General features: G+C 44.5%; 2 protein-coding genes across 5 annotated transcripts; both read left to right on the top strand.

Moving 5' to 3' along the window:
• Positions 1-1,986: 1,986 nt before the first annotated feature.
• On the top strand, positions 1,987-4,515 carry LOC100828587 (FBD-associated F-box protein At5g60610). Its single transcript, XM_003566798.3, has 4 exons — positions 1,987-2,956; positions 3,057-3,191; positions 3,361-3,734; positions 4,246-4,515. Exons 1-4 carry the CDS (start codon positions 2,009-2,011, stop codon positions 4,262-4,264), a joined length of 1,476 nt encoding a protein of 491 aa, XP_003566846.3. The 5' UTR covers positions 1,987-2,008; the 3' UTR covers positions 4,265-4,515.
• Positions 4,516-7,143: 2,628 nt separating this feature from the next.
• LOC100828282 lies at positions 7,144-9,716 on the top strand. Of its 4 annotated transcripts, none has more exons than XM_024459311.1 (3): positions 7,144-8,320; positions 8,421-8,555; positions 9,583-9,716. In XM_024459311.1, the coding sequence occupies exons 1-3, from the start codon at positions 7,739-7,741 to the stop codon at positions 9,607-9,609; spliced, it is 744 nt and encodes a 247-aa protein (XP_024315079.1). In that variant the 5' UTR covers positions 7,144-7,738; the 3' UTR covers positions 9,610-9,716. The 4 variants fall into 4 exon arrangements, with proteins under 4 accessions (XP_024315079.1, XP_024315077.1, XP_024315078.1 ...); XM_024459309.1 differs by lacking the exon at positions 9,583-9,716 and adding an exon at positions 9,093-9,422 and having other exon boundaries at positions 7,145-8,320; XM_024459310.1 differs by lacking the exon at positions 9,583-9,716 and adding an exon at positions 8,738-8,909 and having other exon boundaries at positions 7,145-8,320.
• Positions 9,717-13,043: the final 3,327 nt, after the last annotated feature.

Below are 13,043 nucleotides of genomic sequence, written 5' to 3'. Positions count from 1 at the left end.
CATATTGGGGCTCTCACCGAGAAATTCACCATTAAAGTGGAAGCAAGAAAGAGGGAAGGAGAGCAGCAGTTTTCGAGCTAGGCTCGATCCCTTTTTCATCCACTTCTCGCTATTTGTAATTCTACTTGAATTAGTTCTTCCTAAGTTTAGTGAGGTGAGTACGTACTCAGGGACAAATAAGACTATTTATTAAGTGATAAAAAAGAGAAACTAGTGATATTATCTAAGCTTCTGGCGATGTCTGATTGGCATTCAAGTCTGCCTTCCATTGCTTGAGAAGGCCTAGCACCGTAAGTAGCAATTGGCTATGTCCAAACTCAAACGTCGTGTTTTATCTAAGCACAGGAGTCGTAATAAGGAAAGAAGATTCCCCTCACCCTAACCATGTCAGCAGGTTCCATTGCAAATCAAAGTTGAAGGAACTTAATCTACCGATGCAGAAAGGTTTCATTGAGGAACTTAATCTTGTTTGGCACAGGGCTAAGAGAAAGAAATACTCTGAATTTGGGGCATGGCTAGCCAACTTTAGATGATTAGTCTTTTTTTCTTTCTTGTACAGTTACTTTTATAATTATTAATATATGGCATCTTTGCCCCTCAATTTTTTTTCAAGGAACACTGAAAACTCTATCCTGCTGCAAACACATAAGAAACCCAATCAAAGGATTAATCTTTTATTACCCAATTAGTATAGAAGGAATTACTTGAACATTTTGACATGATCTCAGTCGGCACCAGCTTGTTTGGTGACCATCTTAATTAATCATTTTTACAGAAGCATAGAGATGTGCATAAACAACAAGGTAAAACTGATTACACCCATATTAAAAAAAAATCGCCCTTCGATCGGTAAAAAAAAATGTCACAAAGAGGTATCATTGGTTCAAATAAGTCCTGAAGTTTACACTATGCAAAGAAAAACATATACTCTCTCTGTCCCATATTAAGTGACTCAAATTAGTCTAAATATGGATGTATCTATGCTTAAAAGACGTTTAGATACATGTAATAGAAAGTCACTTAATATGGGACGGAGAGACTAACAGACTGCATATCCTATGAAGTGGACGGCTTCCAACAGCTGCTTATCTGCTAGCAGTGGTATATACTTGACCTTAATAGTACAGCTTACTAAATACAAGTATTTTTCCTAAAAAAGTACTCCCTCTGTCCTGAGATTTTTATAAAAATCTATACAAATCCAACTCACTTATTTCTGAACGGAAGAAATAACAAAAATGGTAGAATCATGTATCTAACATCTATATGTCATGTACTCTGATCCCTCCTATCCGAAAAACTTGACGCGACAGTCGGAGGGAGGTAGGAAGTTTTTGTGAAGTAGCTGCGTCAACAAATTCGGATAAGAGGGAATACATTACTACCACACGACAGTATCAACAATATTTTATTTTATTGAAATGGATAAATGAATGAATGGGCTGGCTAGGAGGAAGTAGCCAACCAAGTAATATGGCAGTGTGAGAATTCGAACTCAAACCCACCAACCGTGGTGCTAGCCAGTAGATCCCCGAGTGTTTCTCGTATCAACAATATTTGGGAATCGAGCACAATGGTATAGGCAAACTGGCTTTATTCTCCTTGCTATATTAGACCGATCACGCTACACAAACTGTTTTGCATGCCTCCTGTCCTGTATCGTTACTATCACATAGACACTTCTGCATGTTACATGTACTGATACAGAAAAGAGGGCACACAGAGATCGCCAGAGCCGCCAGAGGGCGTCGTGAGAGGAAGGAGAAGATGGCCAGGATCGGCGGATCAATCATTCAATCTCATTAACCAAGTACGTCTTCACCCCAGCCCCAGGGGCTAAGAAAAACCATTGAACCGGTCAACCTCAGCCATGGACCCGCAGAGACAACTCAGACAAGCGTTACTCCGCGCCGGCAAGAGCCTTTTGCAGGCCTTTAAGGAGGACAGCGATCCCGGCATCCGCAACAGCGCTCTGTGGTCGCTCGCGGCGAGCGGCGTGGATGCCGAGATGCTGGACGTCAGCGTGTTTATCTACGCCGTGCACCACTATATCCCAACTCCGCCCGTATCCTTCGCCGCCCCTCTTGCTTTCTCCGGCGCGTCCTGGGTCCCCGACGGCATCGACCGAATCAGCCGCCTCCCCGACGACGTCCTCTGCAACATCATCTCCCGCCTCCCACCCAAGGACGCCGCGCGCACTGCCGCTATCGCCTCCCGCTGGCGCCCCCTCTGGCGCTCGGCGCCCCTCGTCCTCGTCGTCAGTCTCTTGCTTCTTCAAGGTCGCGCGAGTGCCGCCCCACGCGCCGTCACCGCCGTGGTAACCCGCATCCTCGCGGCACACCCGGGGCCCTTCCGCTGCGTCCACCTAACCTGCAGCAACATGGACGAGCACCGGAACGAGCTGGAGCTCTGGCTCCTCCTGCTCGCCGCCAAGGGCATTCAAGAGCTCACCTTTCTCAACCACCGGTGGCCGATTAACCTGCGCCTCCCCGCCACGCTCTTCAGCTGCGCCTCTCTCACCCGCCTCTACCTCGGCGTCTGGAGGCTCCCGGACACTGCCGCCGTCCCGCGCTCCGCCATCTTCCTCAACCTCCGGGAGCTCGGCCTCTGCTTCGATGTCATGGAAGAACGTGATCTCGCGTTCATGCTTGAAAGAAGCCCCGTCCTGGAGATCCTCACCATCATTGGAAGCCAGAGCGGAGTGCGCCTCCGCCTCGTCAGCCACAGCCTGAGGTGCGTCCAGCTGGGCATTACCCGCTTGGAGGACATCGACGTGGTGGATGCCCCTCGTCTGGAGAGGCTCTTGCAGTGGGATGTTGGCCAGCATCACGTAAGCAAAAATCGGGGCAAGAAGCCCAGCTCAAGGATCAAGATTGGTAATGCACCCAACCTGCGCCTGCTTGGGTACCTTGAACCAGGAGATAATGAGATTGAGATTAGACACTCCGTCATCGTGGTACGTCGCAGTCTTGCAGCACATTTATATCTTAATTTGCATGCGTGCCTCTGTCAGTTAATGATATCAATTGGGTTCTCTTTGAGTGCATAAATTGCAGGCTGGGACCAAGGAGAACATTGTCCCTTCTGTCAAGATCATGGCCATACAGGTACAATTTGGAGTCCGCAATGCTCTCAAGAAGGTGCCTGGCTACCTCAGATGTTTTCCAAACCTCGAGACACTCCATGTCCAGGTACATCTGGCTAGCTTCACTCCACTTGCTGCATTGGGCATTTCCTATTGCCACTAGCTATATATCTACATTGTTCAGAAACTCAGAATCACATAGTAGATAGCTGGTTCTGTATGACGTGTTCTCGTACCTACCTCAATAACTATGTATGCATTGATTTCCTTTGCAGTCCCGGAGAGATGTTGAGCCCGCTGGCAAGGTCAATTTCAAGTTCTGGCAGGAGGGCGATCCAATCAAATGTGTCCTGCAGACCATGAAGAAGGTGTTTTTCCATGAGTTCCGAGGGTCGAGAAGCAAGGTTGCTTTCCTCAAGTTCGTTGCCGAGAAAGCTAAGGTGCTGGAGAAGATGGTGATTTTGGTGGCCAGTGGATGTTTCTCTTCCAGGGTTGATGTGAAGGCCAAACTGAAGCCTCTGACTAGTGCAAAATGGAACAGTAAAGTTTGTAAGGTTGAACTCTTCCAGAGCCCATTCATTGAAGGGGGAGATCCATATTTCAGCCACCGACTAGCAACTGATTTTTCGTGTCCTGACCCAACTATCAGGTAGACTCTGTAAGTGTTGAACTTAATCGGTAGCACCGTGCCTCTGGCCCATCAAAGACTACTTGTAACCGGAGTTTCTTTTGTCAGACTTGGCAGGGCTAAATACCTGCATTTTATGTGTTTTTCTCAAGCAAGCTGTGGCATGCTTTCGGGTATTGCGTTAGCCAAATTTGTGTTGAATTAAGCATTATTTTGGCTGGATGCGGGTGGAGTAACAGCATTGTAGACAAAATTAGAATGACAATTTTTATCATTCATGCCATGCATTTTCCTTGAATATATGCCCCTTGGAAAGTCTGTTCTATTCTATCTTTACTTATTTTTACGTTTTACCTTAAGTCTATTTCTTTGCAACTCAATTGTCAGCAGGGCTACCTTGCTGGTATGGTATTTCTGATTTAATCAACAGGAGCTCCATTATTTTTGTCAAGCTGTTGAAGTTAGCAAGATTAATTTTGCGATGCATAGATCCAAGGTACATATTCATGTATAATTCCTCCATTTCATGCAGGGAACTATCAGTATTTTAAAACTGTGCGTATTACCATGGCTACCGGTAAACAACACCCATTGAGTGACCGGTGTTTTTCAAACTAATTTTAGTTTTGAATTTTGTTAATGAATGACAAGATTGGGATCCAAAGTGCTCTGCCCATGAATGACAACATTGGGATCCAAAGCGCTATACTGAAGTGGTATTAGTCAAGTGAAGTCAAGTCGGCTTGTACGTTGTCAGTAAGTTATTTTGTGATGATGTAAGACTGTGTGTATGGTGCTGTGCCAGTAAGGCTTGAAGATGTATCTGTTTGTCTAATTGACTATGAAATGGAACTATAGAATAACTGAATCAAATGGCCTATAGTACCATACCATGCAGTGCATATCCAGAGATTAAATGTTGTGTATACCATGCAGTGTATATTCAGAGATTAAATGTTGTGTGCGTTATTCAGAGAGTACACTATCAGGATTGGTACATGTGAACGAGAATGCAACTCTACCTTTTTTTCTTATGTGTATACCATTCTGCTATGTAGAACAGATGGTAAAGAAAAAAACGTAATATTTATATGTATTAAAATATTCAGAAATAATGTTCATATATTCAGAGAATCATGAATAACGTGTCTATACTCAGAGCGCACTAACAGCGATAACTATTTAGGAACGGAGGGAGTAACGTCCAGAGTTACTTCTGCCAAGAACCAACATGCTAAAATAATTTTAGCTTCTCATGACTTATACCTATCCAACATGACTTAATAGCTAAGCGTGAGAGCGAATGTCAGGCTGGTGTTAAAAAATCTTCTCGTGTGTCCCATGTCTTGAGCACAGACCTAAGGCCCGTCCGGTCTCACACGGGATTCGGTGTCGCTGTGTATGGGTGGGGCGATGCCTTGGGGGTGGTTTACTCTTTTGCAGGTCAAGTTTTTTATTTAAAAAAACTTAATAGCTAACATGCACATCTATGTAGCACAACAAAACGAAAGTTCTCTAAACAACACAGTGATTATATTTTGTAGCTTCTGTCCTCTTCAGTCCTCTCAGTTTTTAGCAACTACTTTATCTTTTGCAGCTCTGATTGTGATGACAAAATGAGATGGCACATATGCCATGGATGAGCTGTGTTGTGAACTCTGAAGTTTTGGGTACAGCCAATGAAACCTCCATCTATCCAATACCATGATGTGATCAGCTAGGGGACCCTTTATCTCCAGCAAACTGAACTTGCCACAAGCAATGTGTGACATTGCCGTCCTACCTCCCACCTGCTGCATATGGCTGTTCTCACCGACAAATTCGATCACCAAGGAAGTGGCCCTCATTTGACCCTCCTTAGTTCAACTAAAATTTTAAAATCACATCACTTTTTGAAAAACTAGTCTATTTGTTTGAACTAAAGAGGGTTAGAGGGCATCCTAATGGTAACCTTTTTGCACCTCTAACCCTAACCATGTCTGCAGGTTCAGTTGCAAATCAAAATTGAAGGAACACGAAAAACCCTATCATGCTGCAAACACATAAGAAAAACAAAATCAAAGGATTAATCTCTTATTACCCAATTGGTATAGAAGGAAATACTTGACTAGTTTGACATGGTTTCAGTAGGCTACAGTAGGCACCAGCTTGTTTGGTGACCATGCTAATTAATCATTTTTTTTGCAGAGGCTTAGATATTGTCATAAACAACAAGTAAGTCTAATTAATTATACCAATAACGAGGAGTTTCAGCCGTTCGGGATGGCCATGAGGCCATCGATCAGTTGTAGGTGTTCAAAATTTGCGTGAGTAGTCCGTTGTTGTGTGTGGTTTTTTTCCTAGCTTTGACCCGTTTAACAAAAGCTAGATGTACTTTTCTTCTTAATTGGACGGCAAAGCTCCTGCCATTTTCCTCAAAAAAATGTCACAAAGAGACTACATATGTTTGTGTGCATCGACCAATGCAAATGCCATGAAATGCCCTTCTTTTCAGAAAAGAAAAAGAAAAAATAGAGCATATTACATGTCATATGAACCGTCCGGCTTCCATGAGCCGTTTATCTGGTAATAGTCGTATATACTTGACCTTAATAGTACAGCTACTAAATAACAAAAAGGGTGTAGGATCAAGTATCTACTATATGTCATGTGCTATTACTATTACAGCAGTATCAATAACAGTTGGAAATCGAACACAATGGTATAGGCAAGGTTGCTTGATTCTCCTTGTTATATTAGATCGATCATGCTACACAAACTGTTCTGTTTGCCTCCTGTAGTTTTTGACTGAACTCCTGTATGTATAGTTATCATCACATAGACTCTTCTGTATGTTACATGTATGTGTATCAAAGTAAGAGAGAAGAAGAAAGCAGTAACAAAATAATTACGGATCTTTCAAAAGAGATCGGGCTGGGACTCCGACTCCATGACAACTCAAACGAGATCCTTCCTACGAAATAACTATATGGGCAACAGCGGCAACGGATACATACCAGAACGATGCGGCCGATTCGTATCGCGGCCGGTTTTCACCACGCAGTCACGCTATCGTCACCTATGCCGCCGCCTGATACAGAAAGGGACAGAGGAGCGGGCGTCGTGAGAGGAAGGAGAAGATGGCCAGTGGATCAATCTCATTAACCACGTCTTCGTCCGGCTAAGAAAAAACATTAATTGAACCGGTCCACATCAGCTAAACTGAGGTTTAATCATGCTTATAGGGGCAAAGTAACTACGGCTAAATTAGATCAGGGGTTGATTTTATACCAAAAGATAGACCGAGGAGACGGTAAACCGACTTTAACCTCCAAGCACTGGTTTTTTTTTTCTTAGGGGCCAAGTACTGGAGCTCAAGGCCTCAGGTGGAGCTGTTTCACGAGCCCACGGTCACCTGCTTCCGACATTTGGCCCAACACCGAACAGAGCACAGCCTCCCTCCAGTCCTCCACCCACTCCAAATCAAAACCCTCACCGTCGCCCCCCTTCCTCGTTCCTTCCTCCCCTCCACCGAGCGCCGCGGCCATGGACAGGGAAGCGTTACTCGGCGCCGGCATGAACCTTCTGCAGGCCTTCATGGAGAACAACGACCTCGGCGTCAGCATGAGGACTGCGCGGTCGCTCATGGCGCGCAGCGGCGTGGATGCTCAGATGCCGGACCACAGCGTCAATCTGTTTATCCACGCCGCGCACGAGTACATCCCAACGCCGCCCGTATCCCTCGCCGCCCCTCTTGCTCTCTCCGGCGCGTCGTGGGTCCCCGACGGCGTCGACCGCATCAGCCGCCTCCCCGATGTGGTCCTCGACTCCTCGTCAACATCGTCTCCCGCCTGCCCACCAAGGACGCCACGCGCACTGCCGTTATCTCCTCCCGCTGGCGCCCCCTCTGGGGCTCGGCGCCCCTCGTCCTCGTCGACGGTCACTTGCTTCCTGCCGCCTCTCCACGCGCAGTCACCGCCACCGTGTCCCGCGTCCTCGCCGCGCATCCGGGCCCCTTCCGCTACGTCCACCTCGCCTGCAGCAACATGGACGAGCACCGGAACAAGCTGGAGCGCTGGTTCGTCCTCCTCGCCGCCAAGGGCGTCCAAGAGCTCATCTTTCTTAACCGCCCGTTGCCAATTGACCTGCGCCTCCCTGCCACGCTCTTCAGCTGCGCCTCTCTCACACGCCTCTACCTCGGCTTCTGGAGGCTCCCGGACACTGCCGCCGTCCCGCGCGCCGCCACTTTCCTCAACCTCCGGGAGCTCGGCCTCTGCTTCACTATCATGGATGACCGTGATCTCGCCTTCATGCTTGAAAGAAGCCCCGTCCTGGAGATCCTCACCATCATTGGAACTGGAAACCAGAGCGGAGTGCGCCTCCGCCTCGTCAGCCACAGCCTGCGGTGCGTCCTGCTGGCCCTTGCCCACTTGGAGGACATCAACGTGGTGGATGCCCCTCATCTGGAGAGGCTCTTGCCATGGGATGTTGGCCAGCATCACGCTAGTATGATTTGGGGTAAGAAGTGCCGCTCAAGGATCAAGATTGGCCATGCACCCAACCTGCGCCTGCTGGGATACCTTGAGCCAGGAGATAATGAGATTGAGATTAGCAACACCGTCATGGCGGTACGTCCCAGACTTGCAGCACAAGTAGATCTTAATTTGCATGTGTAACTCTTTCAATTAATGATCTCAATTGGCTTCTCTTTGAGTGCATTAATTGCAGGCTGGAACCAAGGAGAACATTGTCCCTTCTGTCAAGATCTTGGCCATGCTGGTGCGATTTGGAGTACGCAATGCTCTCAAGAAGGTGCCTGGCTACCTCAGATGTTTCCCAAACCTCGAGACGCTCCATGTCCAGGTACATTTGGCTAGCTTCTTCCCACTTGCTGTATTGGCCATGTCCTATTGCCACTAGCTATATAGCTGCATTGTTCAGAAACTCAGAATTGAATCACATATATAACTGTTGCTGAATGATGTGTTCTCGTACCTACCTCAACTATCTGTGTATGCATTGATTTCCTTTGCAATCCCGGAAAGATGATGAGCCCAGTGGCAAGGTCAATTTAAAGTTCTGGCAGGAGGGCGGTCCAATCAAATGTGTCCTTCAGACCATGTTTTTCTATGAGTTCCGAGGGTCGAGAAGCGAGGTTGCTTTCCTCAAGTTCATCGTCGAGAGAGCTCAGGTGCTCGAGAGGATGGTTATTCTGGTGGCCAGTGAATGTTTCTCTTCAGGGGAAGATGTGAATGGCAAAGTGAAGCCTCTGACCAGTGCAAAATGGAACAGTAAAGTTTGTAAACTTGAAATCTGCAAGAGCCCATTAGTGAAGGGGGCGATACAGGTTTTAGGCACCAACTAGGAACTGATTTTTCGTGTCCTGACCCTTTTGTCCAGGTCAACTATCAGGAAGATTCTGGAAGTGTTGAACTTAATCAGTAGCACCTTGCCTCTAGCCCATCGAAGACTACTCGTACCCAGATTTTCTTTTATCAAACTTGGCAGGGCTAAATACCTGCATTCATGTGATTTCTATATCAAGCTGCGGCATGCTTTCATTGATTGGTATTGCGTTAGCCAAATTTGTGTTGATCGAGTATTTTGTGGCTGGATGCTGGTGGAGTAACATCAATGTAAACAATATTAGCTATGACAATGTTTTGTATCAGTCACATGCATTTTCCTTCGATATATGCCCCCTGGAAAGTCTGTTCTGTTCTTTCTTCACCCATGTTTACTGTTTTCGCTTAAGTCTGTTTCCTTGAAGTCAGCTGTCAGCTGGACTATCTAGCTAGTATGGCATTTCTGATTTAATCAACAGCAGCTCCATTATGTTGTGCATAGATGCGAGATAAAGATTCATGTATAATTCCTCCATTTCATGCAGGGATTTGGTGCAGTGTGGCTAGGTTGATTAATTTATCTAGATCTGTCTTTCGTTTCCTGCTCTCGTGCTATCAGTATTTAAAATCTGTACATACTACCGATGCTGGGTTGAGTGACTTCTTGTTCCATCGCTACCGGGAAACACCGCCCATTGAGGGACCGGAGTTTTCAAACCAGTTTTCATTTGAATTTTGTTAAAAAAATTAGCAAGATTGGGAACCAAAGCAAGCAATATGATCTCACAATTCTCATAGATTGATGTACCTTCAATTACATCTAAGTTCATTTACTTAGCCAAGTAGTAATTCTTATAGTTTAACTGCTATTGAGCAAAGATTTGTGCACCCGATGGATCATAATTCGTTCCCCTGGTTCTCTATGTGACATCATTCAGATTCAGGCATGCACAAATTTACTAACTTGTGCTGTGCTGAATGTGCCTCCTTAAGTCAGCAGAATGTTCAGTAGAACTAATATGCAGTATGGCTGATTTCCTATGATGATGGTATATCATTCAGATTCGATTTGGATATTTATCTGCCATTGGAAGTGGAACCAATGATTCCAATGCCAATTCCAAGGGGGTGTGAATTAATGAAGGCTGATGTGGTTGCTAAAGCAGATGCCTGTGAAGTTGATATACATAGGCGAGAATGAGATCAAGCCGGACGGTCACCTTGACTTCTCCAGTTCTCCACCACGGTGGACCGCCGCTCAAATGGAGTTTACCGACCAGGTCTTGAGGTGTGACGGTGGTGAAGTAAGACTCAAGAGGAAACTACTCGGCAGGTCCATCAACTTGGCAGCGATGTTCAGTTTCATTCGTTAATTTGAAAACTGTTCAAATGACTCGCTAAACTTGGCAGTTTTGTTCATTTTAGTCCAAATGGCCAAAATTAGGTGAAATTCGGTCACGCTGGCATGTGTACGTAATGTACCTGACCGGCGTGTGAAGGGGCTTTTCATAATTATTTGGTTATGGATTTTTTCTGTTTAACCCCCTCGAATCTCCATTATGGGGAGATGCTGCCCTTGTCGGTGGACCCACTTCGGCCCGACATACGCGGCGTCCACGCGAATGGCTCCGTCGATGGGTTCGGCGGCGGCTACTCGAATGGCCAGATCCACGTCACATGCCATCATGACCGAATTTCGCCCGAATCTAGTCATTTGGACTAAAATGAGCAAAAATGTCAAGTTTAGTGAGTTATTTGAGGAGTTTTCAAGTTAATGGATGAAACTGAACATCACTCCCAAGTTCATAGACCCGCAGTATAATTTCCTCTGAAGTCAAATGCCAAGATGAAAATAGGAACTTCGTAGATTGGTTAATTCGGGCGATTCGCCTCACGTTCAGTCGTTTCCTTCTGGCCTCCTAGCCTCTTATTCTTATTTAGTTATTTTCTCCTATTTTGGGTCATTTTGCTCAGATTGGCCATAGCTTGACCTGTTGATTTGTCTGGCTAATCCTAGGCTAGCTTGACCATGCCTTATCGTTGTCTTGACCGAACAGGACCACCTTCAACTTGATCGTCACAATATTTGTGCAAATCTAGATACATGTAATTATATGGAACGGAGGGAGTATATAATTATATATTTATTGAGTAAGCGTTGGTCAAAATTTATGCCAATTTTATGTCATATATATAATTATTTTGTGCAAATCTAGGTCTTATGATACCTACCTTTATCGACTTATAACTCATAATCTTTGGACAACCATAGCAGATCCAAAAACATAAAATATAAGATGCAGAACTACACTACAGCTTATGTTTGTAATATATGTACCTAAGATATATTGACTAAATCAAAATTTAGTGGACATATTCTCAAGTCCAAAGTACTCCTATATCTTGACCATCCTCATTCTCGAAAGATTCAATCCTCGTAAGTTTTACCAAATATAATTTTTATAGATGATATCTAAAATACTCGTTAACTATCTAGATATTTGCGCAGCTAGATTCGCTATTGATTTTTGTCACAGTTCAATCGAAGTGAAATTTGATTCTATCCCTTTTAAACTTTGTATTGGTTCCTCTTCCTTCAGTAACAAGTACACGGTTATATTTGTGTACTTCTATCTGAATACCTTATTTATTATTTTTTGTATTTTAGATCTCAACCATTATAATCCAGACCCACAATAATTGAGATGGAGATTATTTATCGGGCCTGCCTATAGCCAATTCCTTATTTCTCAGTCGATGGATGTATTAAATTGATGCCTCTTTTTTTTAGACAATTGCACTACCATGTATTATATATTTTAAACATCTTGGGTTGGTATCACAAAAAAAAACTCATTTGCACGTCACTTAATGTGCAACCCACTCTCAGAATATTAAATTGCACACGCAGAGAGGCGGTGTGCAAATCACACAAAAAAATTGAATTGCACATCAATTGTTTTTATGTGCAATTCATCCACAAAAAAATAAATTAAATCGCACATCAAGGGAGATGATGTGCAACCAACAAAAAAAAACTAAGTTGCACATAAAAAAGAGACATGAGTATCTGATCCAAAAAAATCAGCACAAAAATGAGTCTTGTGCAACTGGCATAAAAATGTTAAATCGGCGTATCACTAATTCATTTTCAACAGCTTACACTTGGCAATAAATTGCACATCAATTGTCTTTATGTGCAATTCATCCTCTAAAAATCTTAGTTGCACATCAAGAGAGACGATGTGCAACTAGCTAAACGATCTCAATTACACATAAATATGAGGTATGAGAAACCGACCCAAAAAACAAAATTGCACATGAAAAGAAGTCTTGTGCAAGTGGCCTAAAAAAACTCAAATCGGCATCTCACTAATTATTTCCCAAACAATCTATACTTAGCAAAATCTAAAAAAACAGATAAACACACAAACCTACACATGATAAAAAGAAACTTGATTAAACGAAGAAGGAAGCTGCACATACGGCTAGCAACACTCCAGGCTTTATTAAAAATAGGGAAAAAGAAACAACATGCGGTCAGCTTGCTAAAGCAAACCTACACACAGCCCCAAGGGCCTGTACACGCTTGCACGGACAGAAATTGAGGAAAGAAAAGACATGCACACAGCACGGATCTTGAAGCTCATCCGACGGTTGAGAAGGTCGCCTGAGAATTAGCAAAAGCCTTATTTATCTTATGTGGACGAATGTGGTGGCTTACGTTATTTTGCTATAATTATAATGAGGCACTGGCTTCTTTCCCCAATCATGAACTCCCGCATCCAAGCTCTAACGACTCACAAGCGCGCATGATCGAGCATGGCACGAGTGTGTCTTTAAGTTGTGCCGGATATTAAAAACACTAGTTATTTGTTAAACAACACTATTCTCTCCATCCCCACCACTTGGTCGGTAGTACTCCGCTCCACACTTCCACAGTCGACACTATAACCAAAACCAAAACCCTTGCCGTCGCCCCCATTCCTCCCCGGCAGCCATGGAT

This window comes from Brachypodium distachyon, chromosome 2 (assembly GCF_000005505.3).
Source record: "Brachypodium distachyon strain Bd21 chromosome 2, Brachypodium_distachyon_v3.0, whole genome shotgun sequence".
Lineage (NCBI taxonomy): Eukaryota > Viridiplantae > Streptophyta > Magnoliopsida > Poales > Poaceae > Brachypodium > Brachypodium distachyon.
This window is presented reverse-complemented; position numbering and strand designations above follow the sequence as displayed.

Excerpts from the sequence above, each read along its gene's own strand:
- LOC100828282 (XM_024459308.1), top strand. The coding sequence starts at position 7,739 with ATGGACGAGCACCGGAACAAGCTGGAGCGCTGGTTCGTCCTCCTCGCC. Across the intron at positions 8,321-8,420 it reads TTAGCAACACCGTCATGGCG|GCTGGAACCAAGGAGAACAT; the intron begins GTACGTCCCAGA and ends CATTAATTGCAG. Across the intron at positions 8,556-8,727 it reads TCGAGACGCTCCATGTCCAG|TCCCGGAAAGATGATGAGCC; the intron begins GTACATTTGGCT and ends TTTCCTTTGCAA.
- LOC100828587 (XM_003566798.3), top strand. The coding sequence starts at position 2,009 with ATGCTGGACGTCAGCGTGTTTATCTACGCCGTGCACCACTATATCCCA. Across the intron at positions 2,957-3,056 it reads TTAGACACTCCGTCATCGTG|GCTGGGACCAAGGAGAACAT; the intron begins GTACGTCGCAGT and ends CATAAATTGCAG. Across the intron at positions 3,192-3,360 it reads TCGAGACACTCCATGTCCAG|TCCCGGAGAGATGTTGAGCC; the intron begins GTACATCTGGCT and ends TTTCCTTTGCAG.